Source organism: Herpailurus yagouaroundi, unplaced genomic scaffold (assembly GCF_014898765.1).
Source record: "Herpailurus yagouaroundi ecotype Mexico unplaced genomic scaffold, PumYag 162, whole genome shotgun sequence".
Lineage (NCBI taxonomy): Eukaryota > Metazoa > Chordata > Mammalia > Carnivora > Felidae > Herpailurus > Herpailurus yagouaroundi.
Window position 1 is genome coordinate 60,786,479 of NW_024412403.1, and position 27,033 is coordinate 60,813,511.

Here is a 27,033-nt window from a genome sequence, read left to right on the forward strand (position 1 = left end):
AAAGAAGAAGAAGAAATGGCATCCAGGAAATAGTAGATGCAATCCAGGAGTGTAATGTTAGCAATTCCCAAGATAAGAGGCGTGCGGTGGGCCCAGCGAGCAATCAGTCAAGACCAGACCAGGGGATGAAGAGCTTTTGCAAAGTATCCCTGAGATGAAAGTGGATTCCATGCCACAGACAGTAAAAGGACCAGAAGATATTATTCACGTGTAAAGCACATTATTCTTGTGAAAACAAGAGGTAAGAGCAATTTGAAATTCCAGGCAAAACAAAAACTGAGCAAGAAAGTCACCATAAATGCAGAGCAAGCTTAAAGATTCTGAGCAACAGATGAAGTGAAATAAAGAAATTCACACACACACACAAATTTCACTTTGATCTTCAGAAGAACTTTTTCCTTCCTGTGGCACAAGGATTGATAGTAACAATGGATCACAAAACAAAAAATAATTGTCATTTGTTTTCAACTTTCGTATCCATCTGTAGACAAGACACAGAAGACGTAAGTGTGGTAATGGAACAACGTAAATGTTACCAACTGTGATCCTGTAAAAGGAAAGGTAGGCTGACTGAAGGTGGGAAGTAGAAGCAAAGGAGAGCCAGAAAGGGGAGCCAGGATCCTTGTCTTACATAGCAGAAAGCTGAGATATACTGCCTAAAGTGAACCAAGAAGAAATAAAAAGTATTTGAAAACACAAAGTTAAACAACAGAAGAATTAAAAATTAAAATGTAATCTTCCAAATTAGAGAAGAGAAGTAGGTTAATATTAATTAAAACCTCTTCTTTAATACGGGGCGCCTGGGTGGCTCAGTCGGTTAAGCATCTGACTTCAGTTCAGGTCATGATCTCACCATCCGTGAGATCGAGCCCCCAGTCAGGCTCTGTGCAGACAGCTCAGCCCTTGGAGCCTGCTTTGGATTCTGTGTCTCCCTGTCTCTCTCTGCCCCTCCCTTGCTGGCGCTCTGTCTCTCTCAAGAATAAAATAAAAAATAAATTTTTTAAACCCTCTTCTTTAATAAAGGAGAGTCTATAATTATTGCGTAAAGCTGACATCTAAGCAAAGAAATATAAAAATATTTTATATTAATTATGGAGACCACCACAAGATAAGCAGAAATCAAATTGGAAAAAAATGATTCCCTCTTAGCACAGGCCTAAAGATGAAAGAGGAAGAGACCCTTGTATGTGCTTTTTTTTTTTAAGCACATGGAAATATAAATTAGAATTAACATCTGAAAGTAAAAAACGAATGGGAGATAAGAAAATGAAAACAGCTTAATATACTACTCTTTCAAAAAGTGTGGCTGTAAGTAGAAGTCGATTAGTAGCTAAAGGAAAATATCTATGACAGGAAATTCGAGAGTGAGCCTGTCCATTATGATAGCCTCTGGGCATATGCAGCTATTCAAATTCAAATTCAAATTAATTAAAGTTAAGTAAAATTATTAATTCAGTTCTTCAGTAATATTAGCCACATTTCCAGTGCTCAACAGTCCCCTGAGGCTAGTGGCTACCATACTGAATGGAAAAGACATAGAACATTTTCATCACTACAGGATGTTCTATCAGGCAGAGTTGTTCTAGAGCACAACTAAATGCTGATCAAGGGCCCTATGTATCTCCTACCTTTATCCACATGTTCAGTTTAACTGAACAATTCTTTACATGTGAGCATTCTAAACAAAATGCTGAAAAATATGATGATAAAACTTCAACTAACAATACACACTCAAAGGTTATCCTATCTGCATACTGTAAAAGAAATGTATAGTGTTATTTTCAGTGCAAACCTAACAAAGTGTTGTCTATAATAGTCCCCAAATAATTTGCTTTAGTAAACATTTAGTATTATTTGTAATCAGAGTAAAAGTATTTACCGTCATCATTTCTTTAAAAGAATTTCAAGCTATTTTACTATCACCAATGGAAAATAATTTAGAATATCTCAAAAGAGATCATTAGACAAGCTTACTAATACCATGTAAACATTTGAAAGATTACTTTAAGGAATGAAAATCTAACCTGAACAGAAATCAGAATTGAAATCATATTTCCTAAATCTAACCAGACTTAACAATACTCTCTAGCCTCTGAAGAGGAAATACTGAATCACAGAATTACAGAGCTCGAGGAACATTAAAGATAAAAGAAAAATCTTTCATTTTAGAGCTAGGAAAATGAAATGCAGAAAATGCATGCCTCACGGCTAGTCATTGGGTTGGCCAAGACTTCAGCACTTCTGACTCTCAGTCTAGCACTGTCTCCCTATGCCACACAGATCTGACAGATTCTGCAATCACATATTAAAGGCCAAGACAAATTTTATAATGGTAAGGATTTGTCATTTCTTTAACCTTTATGGCCTCTTCCTGTCCTTTATTGAAAAGTACAGAAAATCTGACAAAATTTGTAAGTCCCAGTGACAACAAAAGCTATTACTGTGGGGGCGCCTGGGTGGTTAAGACAGTTAAACGCCATACTTGATTTCAGCTCAGGTCATGATCTCATGGTTCATGAGTTTGAGCCCCACGCTGGGCTCTGCACTGTCACTGCACAGATCCTCTCTCTCTGCCTTCCCCTGCTCATGCTCACACTCTTTCTCTCTCTCTCTCTCTCTCAAAATAAAAAAAAAAAAAGTTCTTATTCTGTTCCCCTATTCAAGAATGTAAACACTCTTTTTAAAGAAATAAAAATGTAGGCAAATCAAGGCTGAATTAATATTTCTCTAAAAACACTGGAGAAGAGTCTAAGGTACTTTTTTGATTAAAGAACTGTTCTAAAAATGGGGGAAAAAAAGCTACAGTTCTAGAAGAATGCACAGGTGGACAAATAAATATAATTTTCCAAACAATGAAGCATTCCATGGAACTTCTAAAGACCATCCATGAGCCCCCAAGTGAAGAATCTCTGACCTAATTTTAAATTTAAATGTTTTTATTCTTAACTCTATATATGTCCTGCAAAAAGTGGCTCTAAAGCTATTTTTAATTTTCATTATAAAATTACCTCAACTGACTAATAAGCTAAACAGTTTCCATGAGAAAGATGTTAACCACATCTGAATTACAAATGCCTAAAAGTCACAGCTCTTACCCTTCTTTGGTTAAGCTTTCATTACTCTCTGGAGGATAATCTCCTGTTTCTTACCCTTTCCTGTGTTCCTGGAACATAGGGAAAAGAGGATTTCCCTTACTCGGCATTTTAATGCTGAGGACTTTGATCCTTTGATCTGATTTAATATTTACAATGTCCAACAGAACAGATACATAATGAAATTCAACATGATATTTCACCATTGATGTAACACACATGATATAAACAACCCTGAAAAATCCTCCTCCAGCTTAAAGATTATGTGCGGCAATCAACAGCTTTCAAAATTCAGTTTATCAGGTAAAAATGGACACAGTGTTACATATTTAAGGCATAAAAAGGCAACAGGCACACCACTCTAGAAGAAGCCTGCTCACCTTCCTGCAAGGGAGAGAATCCGGAGCTGCTCTTCTGCCTGGGTGGTGTTAACAACACAGCTGGCTCAAATACATGTGCCGGAAAACTGGTGGCCACGTTCGCACTACCCGGCGGGGCTGGCACCTGAGACAGTTTAACAGGCAAGTCTTCCTGTGCCAATGCAGCCACTTCTTCCCCTCGGAACACCAACGGCACAGAGACATCAGCATTTACAGCTGGGCCCTCTGAAGAAGATGAGAGGCCATTAGCACTTAAAGAAACCATGGACACACTGCAGGTGTTTATGCTTACATGCATTTCCATAAAAGGCAAAATCACATGGACTCTAGAGCCTTCACTTTCTAGGCCACATCCTCCTTAGCCGTAACTGGTGAGGGGGCAGCACCAGGAAGAAGAGGCCGTTTTTGAGAAAAGCACTGGTGGCCCCTAGCCCTTGAGGCCTGCCCTAGCCATTGAGTGTATCTCACACAAGTCAAATTTTACTCAGCCACTTCTTAGAATCCCTCATGAGAAAACACTCCTACGATACATAAAACACTCTCCACACAAGACACTCATCAAGATATTACTTAGAAGCAAAAAACATGAAAAGGCCTAAATGCCCTATTCAGCCTGTGGCATATGAAGGTACACAAAGTGAAGAAAGGTTTTCAAAACATCAGAATTTCTAAAACCCGGTATTTCTTTTTCTTTCCAAGACCATCTCCTCTCCTCCTGAGCCTGGTGCACAGTGATGAAAAGTGCTGGCACGAAAGCCCCACTGGTATAGGAAGCAAGTTCTGCTACTTTCTAGTTGTATGATCTTGCTAAGTTACCAGTTCTCTCTAAGCCTTGGCTTTCTCATCGAGAAAATGGGGATAAAGATACTTACCTCATAAGACTATTATGAGGTGTATATGAGATAATACATGTAGAACACTCAAAAAGTGCCTGGCATACAGCAATAACCCAATAAATATTAGCTGAAAATACTAGTGGCCATTGCCATACTGACAAAGTAGTGACAGTGCTGCATATGTACCAACAACCAATAACTCCACGTAAGTTTAGAGTCTTGTTTACTCTATCAGTGTTTTAATACCAACCTGGGGTAATAAGACCACACCCACCTGGACTGTCTATAATTTTCCTACTCGTAGATTCCCTTTCTGATGCCTGATTTTCTTCATTGCTTTTTATCACAGGACAGTTCTTCATGGCATGTGTGAGCGATATAAGTTGCTCATCTGTTGTGACCATGTACTGCTGAAGCCTTGCCTGGAAAAAAAAGAATTAAATAACATCATTGACATATCAGACATCAAATCATCACCTAGATATGTATAACCATATCATTATCTTAAATAGTCTAGGAACTTTGAACTTCCATTCAAACACTAAAATAGTGCCTTTGTAAGAACACGTAATCATAAATATTTTAAAAGTCTCATGATAGAAGCATGGTTAAATGTATCACAGAATATTATTAATAAATACACTGCCAGAATAATAAGGATTAACCTTTTATAGGGCTTTTGATTTATAAAACCTCTTTTATATAGATGGTATCAACTGACTCAAGCTACCCCAAGAGGCAAGTATATCAGGTGGAGGAAATTTAACAGAATATTATACGGGCATTTAAACTGAAAAAACGTGATCCTGTAAGTGTTTATAGTAATGTATATAAAATAATGTTAAGAGAAAATATATACAGAGAGAAGAGATATTATACACACATAGATATATACATATATATCCAACAGGTACAGACATTTGATAAAAATCAGAGATGGCCAGAAGTCAGAAGTATTATTGGTAGGACTAGTGAATGAAATCTACTAAACAATTTCATACCAGCCCAAATTTTTTCCCAAATTCCACACTCCTCTTCAATGACCTGCTCAGCATCTCCACCTAGAACTCACATAGGCTCCAACTTTACATGTGCACAACCAAATTCTCCCTGAACACCCCCACCTCATCAACAGCACCTCTATCCTTCCAAATATTCAGTCCATAGCTTTGGAATCATCCTTGACTCTTCTCTCACATCCTCTCCTTGGCCCCATATCAGCAAATCCTACTGCTTGCCTTCCAAATACATTCACAATTTAGTCCCTTTTCACAGCCTCTCCCACTTCCAACCTAGACCAGGCTGCCATGTCTCACTTGGATTATTTCATTAACTCCTGTCTGTAACATTCTGCTTCCATGTTTGACCACCTAGAGTCTAGTTCTATACTGTTCCCCAAAAGGTTTGAAGCACTTTGGGCCTCCACAGGGGCACCACAGGACATCTTATATTTTTAAGGAAAACACTGCTGCTCAACATCTGTCAGGCACCAGTGAACTCCTAGCTTGAGGTGGTTCACAGCTTCCATATTAGATCAAAATACATTCCTTTTCATGATGTCGTATCTTCATGAAGCTGGGCTGTCAGTAGCTGCTATGATAAAAAGCAACACTGCATAAAAATTACTGTGGAATAGGAAATAAGAATGGCAATATCCAAAATGATTCCAAGCTTTGAGAAACTGTACAGTACCCAGCAGGTAGACATATCCCATCAGTAAATAATTGTGGTTATTTAATCATGAATACAAATAAAACTTTTTCTATCAATACTTTGATATTTTGTGGGTTTTTTTCCAAACAGCATCTAAGTTGTTGAGACATAAATACTAAGTAGTTTGAGCCGAACTACTTAATAAAGGAAACTGTTGGGTATTTCTTTCAGCCTACGGGGATCTTGAGATAATAAGGGCACCATGAACCGAGAAAGGGCAGTGATCTCTGATCTAGTCTCCACACAGCCGCCCACAGTGATCCTCATAAAACCTCAATCACATCACATCTCTTCTCTCCTCAAAACCCTTCCGTGGTGTCCCTTCTCACCCAACATAAAAACCCAAATTCTTACCCAGCTTGCAAGCCCTCATGACACAGATTATCTATTGGCTCTTTCCTCCTACTACTCTTCCACACTCGACTCCAGACATTCTGGTCCTCACGCTTTTGCGCTCAACAGCCACGCTCTCACCTCAAGACCTCTGCACCTGCTGTTCTTCTGCCGAGACTGCTCTTCTCTTAGCTATCTGCACACTCGCTCCCTCACCTCCTTCAGGCCTTCCTCACAGGCATGGCCCACCCCAATTACAATTCCCATCCTAGGTACTTGCTATGCCTCTTACCTGCTTTATTCTTCTTTATACCACATACCACCATCTAACTTACAATATACTCTGCTTTTTTTTTTCCCCCAGGATTTATTTAGAATATAAACTCCACGAGGGTAAAGATTTCTTCTTTGTTCACTACTGTACTTCCTACACCTAGACCAGTGCCAGGCCCAAATCAATAAAGATTTGTTGAGCCAGTTAGTACATTTAAAAACCATTCATTTTCCCAAGAGAACTGAAAACCTGTGTTCACGCAAATACTTGTACATGAATGTTGACAGCAGCATTATTCATTCATAATATACAAAAAGGTGGAAAAAAGCAAAATGTGGTGTATCCACATAATGGAATACTAGTGGACAAAAAAAGTAATGAGCTACTGACAACATGCTACAACATAGATAAGCCCTGAAAACATTATGCTAAGTGAAAAAAAAACACAGACACAAAAGATCACAAATTTTAAGATTCCATTTATATGAAATATCCACATTCGGCAAACCTATAGAGACACAGAGTGGAGAGCAATATCCAAAGAATATCCAAAAGGCACAAATGAAGAACATAGCATTGAGGCAGTAAGATTTCCTAGAAGAAATACTGTGTAAGTTTTTTTTATTTTCAGTCTTTTGGTTTTGTTTTTGAGAAAGAGAGAGAGCATGCATGAGCAGGGGAGGGACAGAGAGAGGAAGAGAGAGAATCCAAGCAGGCTCTGCTCTGTCAGTGCACAGCCTGATGCAGGGCTCATTCTCACGACTATGAGATCACGACCTGGGCCAAGAGTCAGATGCTTCACTAACTGAGCCACCCAGGCACCCCCTGTGTAAGCGTTTAAAAAAAAAAAAAAAAAAAAAGCAATTATCCAGACAAGTGGCAAAGAGGACTTCTATAATAAATTTGAAGATACTGTAAACAATTTTAAATGGCAAATGATTACAGCAAGCTTCCTCAAATGGTATCCCCTGATGTTTTGAAATTAAAAGTAGCTATCAACATTTTTTTATTTCACATTTTGGATCAACTACTAGAATATTGGTAGTTACCATTTAAATGTAGATTCTGTCTTCCCCACTAAATAATAAGTTTCTTAAAGACAGTAGATTTATTCTATATGTATTTAAAGTCCAAGTTTCTACCATAGTACCTCCAATGTAATAAATGTTCAATAAAAGCTACCATTGATGATAATAAAGAAGTGAGAGGTAATCACATCAGCATAACAAAACCAAAGGCAACTAGAAGAGAATCTTATATATTCTTTTTTTTCTTTATTATGAAATGTATTGGCAAATTGGTTTCCATACAACACCCAGTGGAGAATCTTATATATCCTTAGACGTTTTATGATACTAAACACAGAAAAGCTTGATTGCATCTAAGTACCTGGGTTGCGGTATTTTCTTCTCTGAGAAGAAGAATTTCAGCTGTAAGAGCATCAATGAGCTCTCGATGATCACCTAACATTTGTTCCAGTTGCTGCCTTGTCTCCACTTCTTTACGCAGCTGGAGCTCACTCTACAAAAAAAAATCCACTTCCATCAATACAACTCCCATCCAAAACTAAATTACTATCAACAGCATCAAGTACTGAAAACTAAAAGTTTCTACTCAAAGCTGTCAAAAAAATACTTAGAGTATATGTGACAGTAATGAGAATGAAATATTTTTATTAAAAGGTTTATATTTCATTAAAATGAAATACTGTATCCTTTTCCCTTCCTTAAATAGAACACAATAAACACAATGGTATGACTACAACTTTTGCAGAATGAAGTGGAGGGGGAAGTACATATACATATTGGTTGAATACACACAGAGCATCTCTAGAAGGACACACTCACACCTGGTCGTCAGAGCTGGCGCCGAGGAAGCAGACCCCTAAAATGGAAGTTAAGGATGGGAAGTAGGGGGCGCCTATGTGGCTCAGTCGGTTAAGCATCCGACTTTGACTCAGGTCATGATCTCACTGCTTGTGGGTCTGAGCCCTGCGAGGGGCTCTGTGCTGACAGCTCAGAGCCTGGAGCCTGCTTCAGATTCTGTGTCTCCCTGTCTGCCCCTCCCCCTCTTGTGTGTACACTCGCTCTCTCTCAAAAATAAATAAGCATTAAAAAAAAAAAAGGTGAGAATTAGAATTTTTATCTGTATCTCTGTTTCTCTGAATTTCATACTGTATGAATGCATCACCAATTCAAAAATTAACTTTGTTAAAAGAAAATTAAAAATAAATGACAGGCTTAAATGGTTTAACTTCATAAAGCAAGTGATTAGCTAAAAAGTATATGCTTCTAAACCTGTAATACTTTCAGAGAGCCAAAAGTACACTCCTAGAGATTCCTAACTTAAGGGTGGAAGAATGTGAAGACTTCCCTAAGTCTGACCATACAATAAATATTTCACTAAAAAGCAAATTTTAGGAGGACATCTCCAGAGAAATTGGAACATCTGAATTAGAGAGACTGGGGCGCCTGGGTGGCTCAGTCGGTTGAGTATCCAACTTCGGCCAGGTCATGATCTCATGGTTCATGAGTTTGAGCCCCACGTCAGGCTCTTTGCTAACAGCTCAGAACCTGGGGCCTGCTTCAGATTCTTTGTCTCCCTCTCTCTCTGCCCCTCCTCCACTTGTGCTCTGTCTCTCTCAAAAAAATGGATAAACACTAAAAAATTTTTGAATTAGAGCAATGAATCAACAATTTTAATAATAAAATGTCCTTGAACATTTTTTGTTGTATTTAACAAATTTAAATGTATAAAAAAATAATAGTTTAAACAGATTTTTTGAAAGATGAAATGTTTACTCAACTCTAATTCCACAGCATTCTGAAGACTGATTATTCACAAATGAACTAAAAAAACAATTCCTGCTAGTTTTATAAATTATTTTCACAACAACAAAATATATCCCACTTCAGACACTAATGCAAAGCCTGAGTTAGTCACACAGATAACACGAAGAACTTTCCCCATCTGTGTCTATAGATTACAGGTATGCCGCTCTCCAAACTCAACTAAAGTGGGAGTAGGAAGCAGAAAAAGCATCAGAAGGAGGACACGTTGAGTAGTTCTACTGAATCTAATACTGCCAAACAATAATATTCAATATCAGCATAAGACATGATCTTATTTATAGCAGATTTAACCCCTCTAATTATATTGTACTAAAGCTCATATTAAAATCAACATCACTTAGCTGACCATGTATCAGTATATTGGATGATACATAAATCAGCATGCAGAGGAAAATTAAGAGGATAAAAGTTCACTGCAGATAATCTAAAGTTGAGGTATTTTATTATTTATTTATTTTTTATTTTTTTAAGATTTATTTTTGAGAGACAGAGAGAACACAAGTAGGGAAGGGGCAGAGAGAGAGGGAGACACAGAATCTGAAGCAGGCTCCAGGCTCTGAGCTGTCAGCACAGAGCCCGACACAGAGCTCGAACCCAAGAACTGCGAGATCATGACCTGAGCCGAAGTTGACACTTAACCGACTGAGTCACCCAGGCGCCCCATGCTGAGATATTTTAAATAAAGCTATTCAGATTTGACTATATTTCATTTGGAGACTGCAATAAATTAAGGGTAGAGCAAAAACAAAAAAAAAAACAAAAAACAAAAAAAACAACTCTAAGCATATCTACCCGCACTCTGAAGAGGAGACTCTAATAACTTCTTGCTCTTACCTCTTTAAGGTACCGAACCAGGCGACAGAGGGAGCCCACCAGAGACAGAGTGAAGCCTGTGAGACCCTGACTACTTTGCAGTCCCTTGACCTCACGTCCTGTACACCGTTCATATTCTTCCATTTCATGTTCCACTTCATTTATCATGTGTTTGAGGACATCCAGGCTGGAATTATTGCTATTTGGTAAGTCTGTAGAGGCTGTGCTAGCTGTTAGTATGCTCTTTTTCTGCTTGGAAGGAGCATGAGAATCCAGTTTTCCTTTCACTGATAATGAGAGAAGTCATTCTATTATAAGACCAAGAAAAATTATACCAGAAAGCTACTAGAGAAACCTTTGACTGTTATTCACAATTTATAAACAAAAAAATTTTAATGTTTATTTATTTTGAAAGAAAGAGACAGTGCAAGTCATGGAGAGGCAGAGAGAAAGAGGAGAGAGAGAGAATTCCAAGCAGGCTCTATGCTGTCAGCACAGAGCCCAACGTGGGGCCTGACCTCATGAAACCGTGAGATCATGACCTGAGCCGAGATCAAGAGTTGGACACTTAACCAACTGAGCTACCCAGGCGCCCCTATAAAAGGTTTTTATAGAAGTTATAACCATTTTTTCATAAAAATCCATACAGGTTTTACACTGTGTATAACAAACACACTAAAACTATCTTTCTACAGAGTTACATGGCATAGAACATTTCTTAGCCACCATTCAACAAAGTCTTAATCAGTTGGCTCTGATTGGATGAGTTTAAGGGGAAAAACTTTACTAAGAGATTAAAGAAGTTGTATCAAGTTATGTGTTTACTAATTCATCTTGGCAAATCAAGGGGTTGAACCTTTATTTAACAACTGTTTTTGCTTCCTTGAGTTCAGCACTTGTCCCACAACATAGCTTGAGTCTAGAGTCTCAGTAGATTCTTCAGATTGAAGCCTGGTGTGGATTCTCTTGACAGCATTGGTAGCATTCAGAGCAGCTAAAAGAAAAAGTATTTCCAAAAGAATCTCCCGTGAACAACAAAAAAGTTTTAAGCATTCCAATGAACAGATCTATCAGTATCTTATTCAATTAGGTAAAGACAGTCAAGACTAAATACCATTGCTTTAAAAATTGCTATGTTTAAAAAAGAACATACTAAAACAAGTCACTGTTCTGGGAGAAGTAAGACAATGGGGGAGCAAACCGTTTTGTTCCCCTGATGGAGGAGCAGATGATGGAGTTTCTGGAAGGGTTGTTACTTGTGACTGTGCTGTTATTTTCTGCTGAATATCAGTCCACAATTTTTTAATTAAGTCAGAATTATCTTCCTTTAGTTGGTGGAGAAACCTATAAATTATGAGACAACAAGCTACATTAGAATTAATAAATGCTGTCATTTAAACTGTTCAACTGCTTACATATTTGATTGATGGAGCTTTTAATACTTCATAATCAAAGAAAAAATACATTTTCTTCAACTTATAAGACAGATGACTAAAATGCCAGTCTTCTTAGTGTTAGAAGAAATCATTCCATCTTCCTCCCAGTTTCCTACCTACATGGCTCCTAATCACAGGAGCAATTTGCCCTTTCTGGACTTCGGTGATATGGGCCCCATCCTCCTCCCTCTTTCCCAGAGAAAATACATGGCTTGGTCTTTTCTATTTTCTCTCTCCTGTGAAGGCTGTCCTCAGAACATAGCCTCCGCTCATCGCTGAACTGAAGGGACTGGAGCAGACTCTGCCCTGAGTCTCTGGGAGCAGGGGAAGGAATGGAAGAGCTTGCAGTACAGGGAGTTAGAGCACTAAGCCTTTTGCTATAATCATCTTTAGTACTGATAAGGGCTGATATTTTAGCTCCAATCACCTGATTCCTTTGTCTTTTTCTCAGTTGGACGGAGGCTTAGAAGAGGTAGGAGACAAAAAAGTGGAAACAACCCAAATGTCCACCAACTGATGAGTGGAAAAGTAAAACGTACTACAACCACACAATGGAGTATTACATAGCCATAAAAAGGAATGAAGCGAAGATACATGCTACAACATGGATGAATCTTGAAAACATGCTTAGTAAAAGACACCAGACACAAAAGACCACATATTGAATGATTCCATATATATGAAATGTCCAGAACAGGCAAATATATAGAGATAGAAAATAGATTAATCTGATAGATCAGACAGGGCTAAAGGGCTTGGGAGGAAATGGGGTTTGACTATTAAAGAATATAGGGTTTCTCTAGGGTAATGAAAATGTTCTAAAATTGACTATAGGTTGCACAATTCTGCATATACTAAAAATCATTGGTTATACTTTATGTGGGTGGATTGTATGGTATGTGAACTATAAATCAATAAAACTGTTATAAAAAAAAAAAAAAGAGGAAAAGGGAAATCTTATTTAGTGGCTCCACAAATGTCAACCTAAGGGAGTTGCCTTCAAGCAAATTATGCACATTGCACATTAGTTGCTACGAAACATATTTAGCAAAAGGCCTATAATGCAATCCATTCAAAGGGGGCTAGTTATCAAAGCATCAGAAAGAGTTCTCTGTAAGACAGTATTAGCTCTAAGTCCAACCTTCAGGATAAATCCTAAGAAAAGAAAAGAACTGAATCTATACACAACAAGGGCAGCTGTGTTGGAAAAACTGACCTGGAAAGGTAAGCCGAAGACACAGCTTAGCAATATTAAATTTTAAAGACAGAAGAAACAAAATTTAAATATAAAGGAAATTAAGTACCTACATAAAAATGCCAAATTATTTATAAGGGCAAGAACATTATTCTAGCATCAGACTTGTCAAAGCAACATTCAAAGCAAACTAAGAATGGAGGAACATTTTCAAGAAAATGGGGAAATTTAAAGAAACACTGCATCAATCAAAGATTTTCTATCTGGCCAAGCTGTCCCTCAAACTTTTAAGCCTTTCAAGAACTCAAGGAATACTATATTCACAAATGCTATAGCATGAGCCCTGACAGATCCAACCAAGAGTTAACTAGGGAAACATCAAAAAAAGACCAATGATGACCATTTACTATATTTAATTGTAGCTCCAAAACTAAAACCAAAATGGCAATACACAGGGAAGAATAATATGTTTTATATTCTGTCAAAGCAAAAAATATGCAGCTAAAAGAGGAGAAGGCCTGAGAGAAAAGGGAAAGAATGAGAATACAGAATAACTTATTTGTTGTACAGGAAGCAGGTAGAAGTCAAAATACCACTTAATGCCAACACACCAGACAACAAAAGATTAAAGAAAATAGGGGACTGAAACCCTCTATAAAAGGTAGATATAAAGGCAACCAACCAGAACAAAATTACCAACTTCCTAGACACCAACAGAAATTTCTAAGAGAACAGAGAAAACATCACATAGAGAAAAAAAACCGTAATTACAGTATAACACCATAGTACTATAAAATAATATGACAAAGTTGACATCAAACACATCAACCATGTTAATAAATATTACGAGCTTACTTTACTAATTAAAGAAAAAAAGATTCTCAAACTGGCTAACAAGGCAAGACCCAACTCTATGCTGAAAATAAAAGACACACCTAGCACCCAACAATTTAGAAAGGCTAAAATAAAAGGATGAGCAAAGATGAACCAGGTAATTAGAAGCAGGAAGGCAGAGATTTCACTCCTGATATCAAAGTAGAACTGAAGCCCCAGGTATTAAATGTGAAAAAGGACACTCATAATGCTAAAAGCCATACTTCACAATGAAGATACAATACTTCTGGATATCCATACAAGGTGACACCCATACAACAGCAGTCACCCATACAAGGATGAAGGTATTCAACTACAAAGAGAATTAAATATACGTAAACATCAAATGCGAAGAAAAATAGAAAACACTAACAGAGACTTTAATACACTACTCTCAATATAAGATCGTGGCAAAAATGAGACACAGAAAAAGTAAACAACATAATCAATGAAGTAAATTTTATGGATATACATATAGAACTTTACACCTTGTTAATATAGAATATACCTTCTTCTCAAGCACACAAACGGAGCATTCACAAAAATTTAATCATATATTAGGCCTCAAAGAAAACATCATTAAGCTCTACAAGTAGAAATATCATAAACCACCCTCTGAGTATAATAAAACTAGAAATAAGAAAACCAAAAACAAAGAAGCCCCTCTGTCTGGAAACATTTTTTAAAAACCTTCTATTAAACAACTCTTAGGTAAAAGAAAAAATATAAACTGAAATTACCTAATTTCTAAAATAATAAAACACTACATATTAGAATATATGTTACACATTTAAAGCACAGACCAGAATAAAATTCAGAACCTTAAACATATTTATCAATTAAAAATAAAGTATGAAAGGGGCGCCTGGGTGGCGCAGTCGGTTAAGCGTCCGACTTCAACCAGGTCACGATCTCGCGGTCCGTGAGTTCGAGCCCCGCGTCAGGCTCTGGGCTGATGGCTCAGAGCCTGGAGCCTGTTTCCGATTCTGTGTCTCCCTCTCTCTCTGCCCCTCCCCCGTTCATGCTCTGTCTCTCTCTGTCCCAAAAATAAATAAACGTTGAAAAAAAAAAAAATAAAGTATGAAAATAAATATATTAAATTACCAACTGCAAAAGAAAGCAAAGTAGAAAAAAGCAAAGTAAATGAAAGAAAACTAAAAGAAGCGAAGATAAAAGTGAAAATTGATAAGAAGACATCAGAAAAACAGTAGCTCTAATTAATAAATCAAAATCCTGGTTCTTTAAAAATTTAACAAGATAGACAAACCACTAACTAACCTAATTGTAAAACATGGGAGGGAGGACAAAAAGAAATGAAGAAGGGGAGATAAGCACGAAAGCAAAAGACATTTTTTAGAAGTACAGAAATTATTTGCACACCTCTATGGAAATACATTGACAAGCCTACAAAAAATGGATAATTTCCTAAGAAAATATAATTTACCAAAATTGACTTGAGTAGAAGTAGAAAGCTTAATCCACTCTCCATGGAAGAAGAAAAGTTATTATGACACTTCACCACAAAAAAGCACCACATTCAAATAATTTCACAGGGAAATTCTACAAACCTTTTGAAGAACACAGGGTCCCAAACTAGATAAATTGTTTTAGGACTTAAACAATTAGAAAATGTTCTGGATGCTTCTCATGAAATCAAGTATAATATTGTTACCTCAATCTGATATTATATATTTAAAAAATTATAGACAATATTATTTAAGAATATTAATGCAAGAATACTAAATAAAATATTAACAAACAACATCCAACACCACAACAATGAAAAGAATACACCATGGCCAAGTGGAATTTATTTCAGTAATGCAAGAATAGTTCAATATTAGGAAATCCATAATCTAATGCACCATATTAATAGATCTAAAGCAGGAAACTTATATGATTATCTCTATAGATCTTGAAAAAGTCAACACTCATTCCTGATTTAAAAAAAAAACAAAACAAAACCTCAAAATAAGAACTGATAGACCTTTCCTTAGCATTGTTAAAAAACAAAAAACAAAAACAACAAAAACTTCACTTCTAAAACCAGCACCTTACTTAAGAGGAAACAAAAGAGTCACTTTCACAGATCAGGGACAACACACAGATGCCCACTATTTCCACTATTTTTTTTTCACTATTTCCACTATTATTTAATACTGTCCTATAGCTACTGCAATATACAAAAGAAACCAACTAGAGATATAACACTTAGAAAATATATAAAACTATGTCTATTTGCAGATGACATGATGGAATACCTGGAAAACTCTAGAAAAACAATGCTAAAACTAACTCAACCAAGATTCAATAAGTTAGCAGAATATCAAGATAACACACTGAAATCAACAGCCTTCGTAAACACAAACAACTACTCAGAAGGTATAATGGAAGAGAAAAATCCCATTTAAGAGAATAACAACAACAACAACAAAACATTAACTACTTAGGGATAAACCACAAAAAATGAGCAAAATCTATATAAGAAAAATATTAAAACACTGCAAAAACAAAAATGTAGACATTAACAAATGGAAAAATATACTTTGTCCTGGATAGTAAAACCCAACATAATAAAGATGTCAGTTCTGCCTAGTTTATTTGTTTTATTTATTAAATTTGTTTATTCTTTATTTTTGAGGCGGGGGAAGGAGGGGGGAAGGGGGAGGGAGGGGCAGAGGGAGAGGGAGACGCAGAATCAGAAGCAGGCTCCAGGCTCTGAGCTGTCAGCCCAGAGCCTGACCGGGGCTTGAACCCACAAAACACAAGATCGTAACCTGAGACCAAGTCGGATGCTCAACCGACTGAGCTACCCAGGTGCCCCTGCCTAGTTAATTTATTAAAAGAACAAAAATACCAATAACCTTTTCTTATGAAGCTGGACAAATTGATATTAAAGTTCACATGGATAAACAAACATGTAAAAATCATTAAGAAAACTCTGAATTAAAAAACAGCTACGAGGCAAGTTTATTCAAACACCACAAACTCTAATTAAAATAGTGTGGTATTAGAGCATAACTAGAGAGACAAGGCCAATGGACTAGAATAGTAAATCCAGAAATAGACCCAATATTATAATATGTCAATAACATATGTCAATATATATATAATATTATTATATTATATCTCAATAAAGCTGAAAATCAAAAGAAGTATACTTGGAAGAAAGGGAAGCACTGTAGAGATTTATGCCACATATACATACCTGTCTACATTCGTATTTGACAGAGAGTTGATAGAGTTATCCAATTCATTCTCACTTTCTCCAGACTGGCTGTTAACGGTTCCTTCTTCTTCATCATCTACTTCATTAAGAGCCTTTCTCAACGTAACAATAAAAATAAAAATACAAGTTGGTTATATATACACTCATCCTTTCTTTCTTTTTATCGTAACAATTGAGAGTTCCCTCCTTCTAAGGCTAACATCTCCACAAGTGCTCTAGAACCTAAACCCTCTCACCTCCATTCTACTCCATGACCTTCTATCTCCTGCCTCTCCAACCTCTCTCTCTGTACTGGCTTCAGCTCATCCATATTTAAATGTGAACAAGTCTCTCTCATTGTATCTTCTCCCTTTCACCACTAAACCTCTTGTAAGAGTCACCCCCCACTTCCCATTTACCATCTGTGCCCTACAACTTTGCTTCTGCCCTACCATTCCACTCAAACTGGTCTCTACAAGGTCAACATCCTCTTCTGATTTGTTCCTAAATCAAACAGATATTTTTTTTAGTTTTTGCCTTCCCTTACTTCTTTGATTCATTAGACATTAATTACCACTCCTTTCTTCCCTTCAAGATCTTCTTGATACACTCTTCCTTTTAATTGGCATGATACCAGATTTCCCTGTTGTTTTTTGTTTTTCTATTCCCAATCTCCTTTATTCATTCTTCTTTCTACTATTTCTTAATATCTAATGGGACTCAAGGTCCTCCCTTTGGACCTTTTCTCCTCTCGTCTGATTCCCTTTCTGAATGATTGTAGTTCCAAAGCTGCAATCACAAGTAAAATGCTGTGAATTCTCAAATTTCTACCTTTACCCAGATTTCACTGGAGTCCTAGGCAATTATATCCAACTGCCTAAAAGATATCCCTAGTAGACATCCTATATACATATAATAAACATGTCCCAAATTAGTCATCTTCCTAAGCCTCTCCTATTATTCTTCCAGAAGCCTTGTTCCTGCCATATTACCTAAGACCATGAACAGCATCACTATCTACTGATATGCTCAAGCCAGCAAACTGGGAGGTATCCTTCTTTCTCATATATCACATCCAATCAGCTCCCAAATCCTGTCAATTCTATCCCTTTTTAAAATCTCTCAAATTTATCCCTTTTCCCCTCTACCTCCTTCTCTACTGCCACTGCTTAGGTTAGGCTCCCACTACTTCTCACTAAAATTCTATCCTAGGGTACCTGGGTAGCATCCAAGTTCAGCTCAGGTTATGATCTCACGGTTCCTGAGTTCAAGCCCCACATCAGGCTCTCTGCTGCCAGTGTGGAGCCTGCTTCGGGTCTTCTGTCTCCCTCTCTCTGCCCCTCTCCTGCTCACACTCTCTCAAAAATAAATATACATACATACATACATACATAAATAAAATTCTATCCTGAGTCTTCTAATCAGATCTCTCACCAGTCTCCTCCCTCCCAAACCCACCTTTCACTCTACAGTCGATTTCATAATGACTCTACTCTTCCTATAATCCTTTGGTGGCTCTACTCTTACTTTCTGGTTCCTTAGCCCTTCACTACCTAGTTCCTCCCTGTCTCTCTAATCTCAGCTCTTGCCAATTCCCCATCCCCATAAAAGAGACCATGATATCTGAAAACTAACATTTTTAGTAAATGCTGAAACATAATGGTTTTTGGCTAGAGATACGGCTAATGGGTGTTGGCTATTTAAAACGTGTAATTTTACTTAACTGCCTTTGTAAATAGAAAACAATACTTAACATGTTTTTTTATGATTTTGGACCTTATAATTCCCTAGGATCAACCCTCTAATTGATGATTCTCCTTTTCTTCATAGGACATATACATAACCTAGGAAATTGCATTAAACAGGTATTGAGTCTTAATCAGTTCTAAGAAGTTGTTTTTAGTATTAAATTCTTCAAGTGCTTTTAAAAAATGTGTCCCATCTCAAAATTCTAAACATTTTGATTCATGAGTTAATCATTAATGAATTAATCATTAATTAATTAATGGTTTCAATTAGCTTAGGATATGGTTAATTAACATTTTACTACTAAAATAAATTTTCCCATCTAACTAGACAATAAATCCCAAGTTTCCTGGATAGCTACTTTTTAAACACACTATTAGAAGGGACTAACATTTAATGAAGAGCTAGTATCTGGAATTATGCTAGGCATTTTACATAACTTATCTCAGCTGATCCTCACAACAACCATAGTAAGTATATTCTATTTCCATTTAACAAAAAAAACAAAAACACTCTGAGCCAATTCAGACACCTTAAGAAATCAACTCCAGATCAAAGAGCTAGTAAGTAATAGAATACAAACATAGATCCACCTGATTCCAAAATGCAAGTGAAAAGACTCCCCACTCCTTCCATACTGGCAGATGGAGCCCAGCTTGAAGGCCATCTCTGATGCCAACAAGCTCTGTGATCTTGGACAAGGCACTTAATTTTTCTGAACCTCAGGTTTTTCTTCTGCTAAACGGAGATAATAATAGCTTACCTTGTAGGTAAGTACTCAATAAAAGGTAGCTATCATTATCCAGTCCTGTCTTGTTTGGTACAAACATTACTCACAGAGAGTGCAATATGCTTCAGTAAGAACAATTCTAACAACCATAACTAGATATCTGTTGATATTTAAGCTTTTGAAATGTTTACCACAATACCTACATAAGCTTAATTTCCACATAAGTATGACGGCTATGAGAATAGCACATTACCTGAGGCTCTATGACAGATTCACTAAGAATGGCCTGGGTGACAGGGTCTTGATTTACCATGATGGGACCCTGAGAGGAATCAGGAGCCACTGTTACATTCGGAAACCCTGCAGAAGGAAAATAAGTAATGATGATTTTATTTCATTTAGTTAAATTGACTTTACAAACAATACACATTGCCCTAAGTTTGTTATCACATGAAAATCTTAAAAATAATAATAGCAGCTCACATTCATATAACACTTACTATATGCCAGGCACTGTTCCAAGTACTTTTACATATATTAAGTCATTTTACCTTCACAAAATCTGATGAGATTGTTACTAGTATTATCTTACAGACCAGTAAACTGAAACTCAGAGACATGAAGCAAATGGCCCCGAGTCACACTAATAAATGGCTAAGCCAAGATTGAAACTTTACACTAAAAACTAATGATCTATTTTTAGGGATTAAACAATAGATTACATACACATTAAAGTGAATAATGCTATGTATCTGAACAGAGGCAAAGTCCCTTTTAGAGAGAGATTGAAGTAGATTTAGACTTCAAATTAAGTTTTACTCAAGTTACATAAATACAAATACTTTATATGGTAACTTAATATTAATAAACTGGAAATTAAGTCATATTTTAAATTATAAACTCTTGTATATTGCCCTATAAAATATCCTAGTAAATAATAACAATTTACCTTTGCTTAGCTCAGTAATTTGTAATAGTTAATATTCTTAGTGAAAAAAAACAAATTATAATGAGTCTATGCCTAACAACTCTTATATGCTATCCACTCTAGAATACTTGTGATATAAATAATGTGGTGCCCAAGGGGCACCTGGGTGGCCCAGTCAGTTAAGCAGATGACTCTTGGTTTCAGCTCAGGTCATGATCCCACGTCCTCGTGGGTTCAAGCCCTGTGTCAGGCTCTGCACTGATGACGTACAGCCTGCTTGGATTCTCTCCCTCCCTCTTTCTCTGCCCCTCTCCCACTTGCATTGTCTCTGTCTCTCTCAAAAATAAATAAACTTTAATAAATAAATAAATAAATAAATAAATAAATAAATAAATAAAGTGGTGCCCGAGAAATGATTTAAAATTCTTCCAAGTAGCCAGCTATGGGCTATGGTTAATAAGAAAAAGAAGTTTTTGTTTGAATTGAATACATTACCTGTGCGCCTACGAGGAAAATCAACAAATAGATCTTTTGCTTCAGCCATCAAATGATCAGATTTTTCCAAAACATCCTGCATCTGGTATTGATCAGAAAGAATCTAGATACGTGTTAATGATAAATATATTACTCAGAAAAATATATATACATATACTTATGAAATCACAAAGGAAAAGTCCATACAAAGGTAGAGGGCATAAAAATAACCAAAGGCCACTACCTTTCTAAAATCCTTCAGTGACAATATCCTTAAGTACCAGTAGATGGGGCTATTACAATAATTAGTAGATTTCATGTGCTTGGCCACAATCCAAGTAAGAAATACATTATTTAACTGTGAACCAGCACACATACAAATGTAAATGTATAACAGAATAAAAGTTTTACTTAACCTTACTCTTTGAGAACCGCTCTGAAATTTTCCTTTTAGCTCCTATTTCATTTTTTTAAATAATGGCTACAACACACTAACTCAATTTTACAATCCACTAAAAAGTTGTGATCCACAGTTTGAAAAAACACTGATTAAAGACATAAATCTCTGAGCCATAAATCCAGAGGTGTTTCAACCTTTAAAGTGTATTTCATAACCTACTATTGGATCATGATCAACAACTTAGAGAATATGAGCTAAGATATGAGGTTTAGGGCATCAAACAAAGTGATGTTTCTGTATTTATAAACAAGATGGATTTTTATCATGGGGGGATGAGAACCAAAACAATACCATTACAGTAGTGCCTCTGATTAGGCACTTTCAACTTAGGAACTTTCATAATTACAAGCAAGGACATGCAGGCAAGTCAACTCTAGCCACCACCGCCAGATGGCATTCTTAAACTGAAAGGAGTCACAAAATTGGAAACGACCCACAGTTTCCAACAATGATTCAAAACAATAAAGCATCTGGCAACAAATGCTCTTACCAGAATCTCTCTAGCCCATGGAAACAGGTATATAATATAACCTTAGTTACTGTTTTAGGACACTGACAAAAATAACAAGAATAAAATTCTATTTCCCTTCTTCTCCTGCTGTAGCCAACCATGTTGGCTAGCTCACTAGATGAGAATAAAGTCCTGAATTTGTTCCTTCCACAAAGAGTAAGCTTTGGAATGCTATAAGGCAAAGAGCACATTTGGAGCCAGAAGACTGGGATCCTAGGCCCAGTCAAGGGATACTAAGCAAAATCCAACCTCTCTAAACTTAGTTTGCTAACATGGAAATGAAAATACCACCACCTTCCCCAAACCCAAAGGGGTATTATCAGGATGTAGACACACTGAAAACCTGTATCATTCTAGAGATATTTGACAATGTTGTTACAACTTAAATTGTTTTATCCCATGAACCAAATTTCAGTCCCTGGTTAGCGATCTTGCAAGTACATACAATACATGCAATTAGAGCTTAGGAAAGAAAGTAAATGGAACATTATAATCTATCATTTAAACTAGAAAAACTACACACAGAATATTTCCTAATAGCAGTTTGATATTACTATTTAAAAAAAAAAAATCATTGACCTTCCATCAAAATAAAGAGATATAACTGACAGAAGCAGATTAGAGAGGAATAACTTTATCATATCAAGACCTGATATTAATTATAATGAAGTCTTCAGTAAAGCCGCTGCCCTGTTGTACTCTGCCAGTCTGCCCAGCCTTCTAGGGGCAGATGGTTTGAGAGACCAGAGATCAGTGTATTGGCTTTCTTTTGCTCTTTCTAGATTTACTTATCACTTCTTTCGGTTAAAACTCATCCTCTTGATAGGTAAGCCAATCTCTGCAAGCCCATCTGTATACATTACTTTCCCACAGATGGGTTCACAGAACACAAGGCCAAAGTTATGAATGGTGGTACACAGCCTGGATTTGCAAAGGACTGTCCAAGATTCCTTCAAAAACATTATAAAAAACTTCCCATCCTAGCACTTTTGTTCTCTGATAATAAAAACCAGATTGAAATAGGAAATTGCAGAGAGACTTGGGAAGTTATTATACTTTTAGAATTTATAAAATCTTCATCAAAGTCCCCCTCTCTCTGAATCTGGACCCTCAGTTGCCTGATTCCCATAACATGAATGCATCCTACAGCAAATGCCAAAGAGCTTTTCTCTGAATTTTTGTTAATCCAGGAGTCCAGCCCTGGGGGCTGGACGGGTAGCGGTAGCTCTTAATACATAATGATAACTGCCTACATGAATATTCCCAACAAGCCTTCTTCATTTGATCCCTTCACATCCCTGAACAGAGACATTACAAATTGAACACTGAAATAACAGCTATACATATCCTTTGACTCAGCAATTCCATTTTTAAGAATTTGTCCTATAAATAAAGTTTTACATGTACTTAAAAACATTCAAGGATATTCAATGTATTATTTGTAGAACCAAGACAGGTAGTAATCTGTGGGTGACAGACCTGCCACTTATCCACCAATCTCCTTTCTTTCCATTTTCCTTTCAACAGCAGAACCCCCAAGTTTTAGCCAAGTACATAGCTAGATTTCCTAACCATCATTCCAGGTGAGAATGGTCATGTGATGAATTTCTGGATAATGGGAGACAAGCCAGAATTTCTGGGCAGTATGTGAAAGGAGTAGCATGCATTCTCTTCCCCTTTTCATGCTGGCTGGAATACAGCTGAAGGAAGCTGGAACAGCCATTCTCTACTCAAGAGGTGGAAGTCCTGGAAGAAAGGGCCCCAGCATCCCAACCAACTACCATTTTCTTCTCAATTATTTTATAGACAGAAATAGATTTCTATTTTGCTTAAACCACTATATCTTGGGGTCATTCTTCTTCCAGAAGCCTAAGCTTTACTCCAGTACACTTCCTAAGTGCCCACAAATAAAGCAGTAAATAAATAAACTGTGGTACATCTATATACTATCTGGCCAAAAAAAAAAAGAAAAGAAAAGGTAGATTTCTAAATACCAACATGGATAACCTCCAAAATATATTGTTAAATGGAAGTACCTGAATCCTACTAACAGCAGAGGTTCTCAATCCTGCAACGTACTAAAATTACACAAAAACTGTCTAAAAAATACCCACATCACAGGTCCACTATATCAGAATATCCTTGTAGAGCTACATCTTGGTCCAAATGTGGTGATTATTTAATGGAAGTTCTCAACCCTGATCTACTGTGCAGTGAGTGTTGAGAACCACGACACCAGAGCCTGAGGAGCGGCCCTGGAGTGGAGGCAGAGAGACTTCACACACCCTCTTTCATCACTCTTCCTCTGATCCCTACTTCTACCACACCCATTCCTTGTATAAGCAATTCAGAACCTGAGCAGGAGCCACAAGAGATGGGACACAAAAGCCCAGAGCCACCTCAAAGGGGCTGCCTTGTTTCCTGGTCACTGAGAATTACCCTATAACGTTGAAATATGCATGACGGTCCAAGATCACCAAAACATACTTATCTATAAAGAACCATATTCCCTCCATCCACTGTTCTTTTTATAAGTTCACGTAAACATTTATTTGGGAGCTAGAATTCTTCCTGCTGATATATAAGATCAAGACTTTTACATTTCACTAAGAAGCCTAATGGATTCCTCAAAAGACAGAGTGATTTAAAGCTGCAGTGAAAGGTCACCCAGACATCCAAGTGCCATAAGCTTCACTAATGAACAAGAAGCAACACGACAAAGTATATTTCTTTTACAATGATTACAGTGATATCATCCCAAATAAAAGATTTTTTACTGTGGTTTCCTCTTATTTGCCATATTGTTTATTCCTATACATCTGATTACTTATCCAAACACCCTACATCTGTCAAAAGATTAAGCCAAAGACAAATGGCTAACACATTTTTTTTTTGCAAGTAATCAATCTAACATCACTTGTGTGATCAATCTAACATCACTTGTGTGATGTTAGTAATCAATCTAACATCACTTGTGTGAACTGAGAAAAGTAATTATATATATGACACTAATTATGTGCCAAGGACTGTCCTAATCCCTTTATTACTACATATCACGAAAATCTCTTAACAATACAGTCAGACAAGTCACACAAACAGTAACTTGCAGAGCAGGAATTAGACTAATTCCTAACTAGACTAATCGTCACTCTGCTGCTTTTTTCAAAGTCCATGTGTAGATCACTGTATAAGGACACAATCATCTGCCAGACCTTCTCCAATGTGAAACAAATTTAGGGGGAAAGAGAGAACCTCATTTATCACTTTCTTCTCTAATATTATGCAGCTCAGCATTACCTCCCTCATGATAGATAATCTCCTTCTCTCAAGATGAGAAATTTCTGGTTTCTGCTTCTTCCATTTTCTCTTCAAAGCTTTTTCTTGCAGTTCCCAGTGTACTAATGCTCTGTTCTTTGATTTGTGTATTTCATGACGACGTATCTGTACAGAAGGAAAAAAATATAAAAGAATGTTTCAGGAACAAAGATGTTACCTATTCAGATGGTGGGAACACCTAATCTAACTCATCTTTTAAAAATATTTTTCTGGTCCAACACATATATATTTATTCATATTCACAACCAAAATTTTCAGTCTTCTACATTTTAAAAAGTGATTAAAAAAAGAAGTCTCTAGAACTAGTAGACCTAGCAAAAAGACAAAATGAAAAAAAATATCAATTTTTACCTCTTTTGTACAAGACTATTCAATAAACTGCTATTTTTCAAACTGCAAGTGAAGACTCATTTAATGGGTGGCAAAATCAATTCATGGGTCAAATCAACATTTTTGAAATAAAATAGAATATAGAATAGAAAATATTAAGAATACATCACATTTAATAAAGCTAAAAACTGTGTTTTATTAAACTTTTCAGTTATGCATGTGTGTATATGTACAATTACATACACACACACACACACACACACACACACACACACAGTGGCTAACCACAATTAAAAGATACAAAGCCCACTGAGTCACCTTTGGCAAAGTCACACCCATTTCATAATACTCACATCACTACCAAAAACTAACAATGCACTATTTTTTAGAGCCCTGCAAAGGCTGCATGTGGAAGAGGGTCGCTGGAAATGCAGAACTCCAAGAAAGTAGAATTGCTGAAGCAGAAGCAGAGATTTGAACCACAACTTAAGAGTTAGAGGAGGGGCTCCTGGGTGGCGCAGTCGGTTGGCTTCCGACTTCAGCCAGGTCACGATCTCGCGGTCCGTGAGTTCGAGCCCCGCGTCGGGCTCTGGGCTGATGGCTCAGAGCCTGGAGCCTGTTTCCGATTTTGTGTCTCCCTCTCTCTCTGCCCCTCCCCCGTTCATGCTCTGTCTCTCTCTGTCCCAAAAATAAATAAACGTTGAAAAAAAAAAATTGAAAAAAAAAAAAGTTAGAGGAGAGTTCACAGAGCTGGCTAAGGAATAGGAGCAGATACTGGCTTCACAAGCACTCTAGTATTCAGAACTATGAAGAGAACAAGATCTATAGGGCATCTGATAAAACGTACCGCAACAACCAAATACCGTGTAAAGATTCTGAAGACCAAAAACAAATGAAAATGACATTTTTGAGACAACTGGGGAAATACGAATATGGACTGGGAATTAGGCAATACCAAAAAATTATTGTTACTTTTATTAGGTATGATAACAGCATTGTGGTTATATAAGAAAATATCTGCATTTTTTTAAATGCAAACTGAATATGTTGGCACAAAATGACAACACTGAGATTTGCTTTAAAATGCTACAGTAAAAAAAAAAAGGGTATGAAAAATGAAGCAAATATGGCAAAATTTTAATAACTATTATATCTGGGTGAACACTGTATGGGTGATCTTTATACTTTTGTCTCCATTTTCACATAAATTTGAAATTTTTCATAATAAAAAAATTAAAGTCAGTAGGGGATCATTACTATCGTCAACAAATATTTAATGAGTATCTACTAGGATTAAGATTCCCATGGCACAAATACAGACACATAGACCAATGGAATAGAATAGAAACCCCAGAACTAGACCCACAAACGTATGGTCAACTCATCTTTGACAAAGCAGGAAAGAACATCCAATGGAAAAAAGACAGTCTCTTTAACAAATGGTGCTGGGAGAACTGGACAGCAACATGCAGAAGGTTGAAACTAGACCACTTTCTCACACCATTCACAAAAA

At 36.7% G+C, this 27,033-nt stretch overlaps 1 protein-coding gene across 9 annotated transcripts in view; it reads right to left on the reverse strand.

The window, feature by feature from the left end:
• SPICE1 (spindle and centriole associated protein 1) overlaps positions 1 to 27,033 on the reverse strand; it is a 57,906-nt gene that overhangs the window by 10,171 nt on the left and 20,702 nt on the right. For 7 of the 9 annotated variants that reach the window (XR_005793292.1, XR_005793291.1, XM_040484524.1 and 4 more), the window contains exons 4-13: positions 25,152 to 25,295; positions 20,905 to 21,007; positions 19,735 to 19,841; positions 17,006 to 17,118; positions 11,447 to 11,637; positions 11,150 to 11,287; positions 10,315 to 10,580; positions 8,018 to 8,149; positions 4,583 to 4,730; positions 3,473 to 3,697 (exon numbers count right to left, since the gene is read on the reverse strand). Coding sequence is in view for 7 of the 9 variants with exons in the window: in XM_040484524.1 (XP_040340458.1) it covers positions 3,473 to 3,697; positions 4,583 to 4,730; positions 8,018 to 8,149; positions 10,315 to 10,580; positions 11,150 to 11,287; positions 11,447 to 11,637; positions 17,006 to 17,118; positions 19,735 to 19,841; positions 20,905 to 21,007; positions 25,152 to 25,295 (1,567 nt within the window). In the remaining 2 variants the exon portion in view is untranslated. The remainder of the gene's footprint in view (positions 1 to 3,472; positions 3,698 to 4,582; positions 4,731 to 8,017; positions 8,150 to 10,314; positions 10,581 to 11,149; positions 11,288 to 11,446; positions 11,638 to 17,005; positions 17,119 to 19,734; positions 19,842 to 20,904; positions 21,008 to 25,151; positions 25,296 to 27,033) is intronic. The other 2 variants (XM_040484526.1, XM_040484527.1) reach the window with 2 other exon arrangements.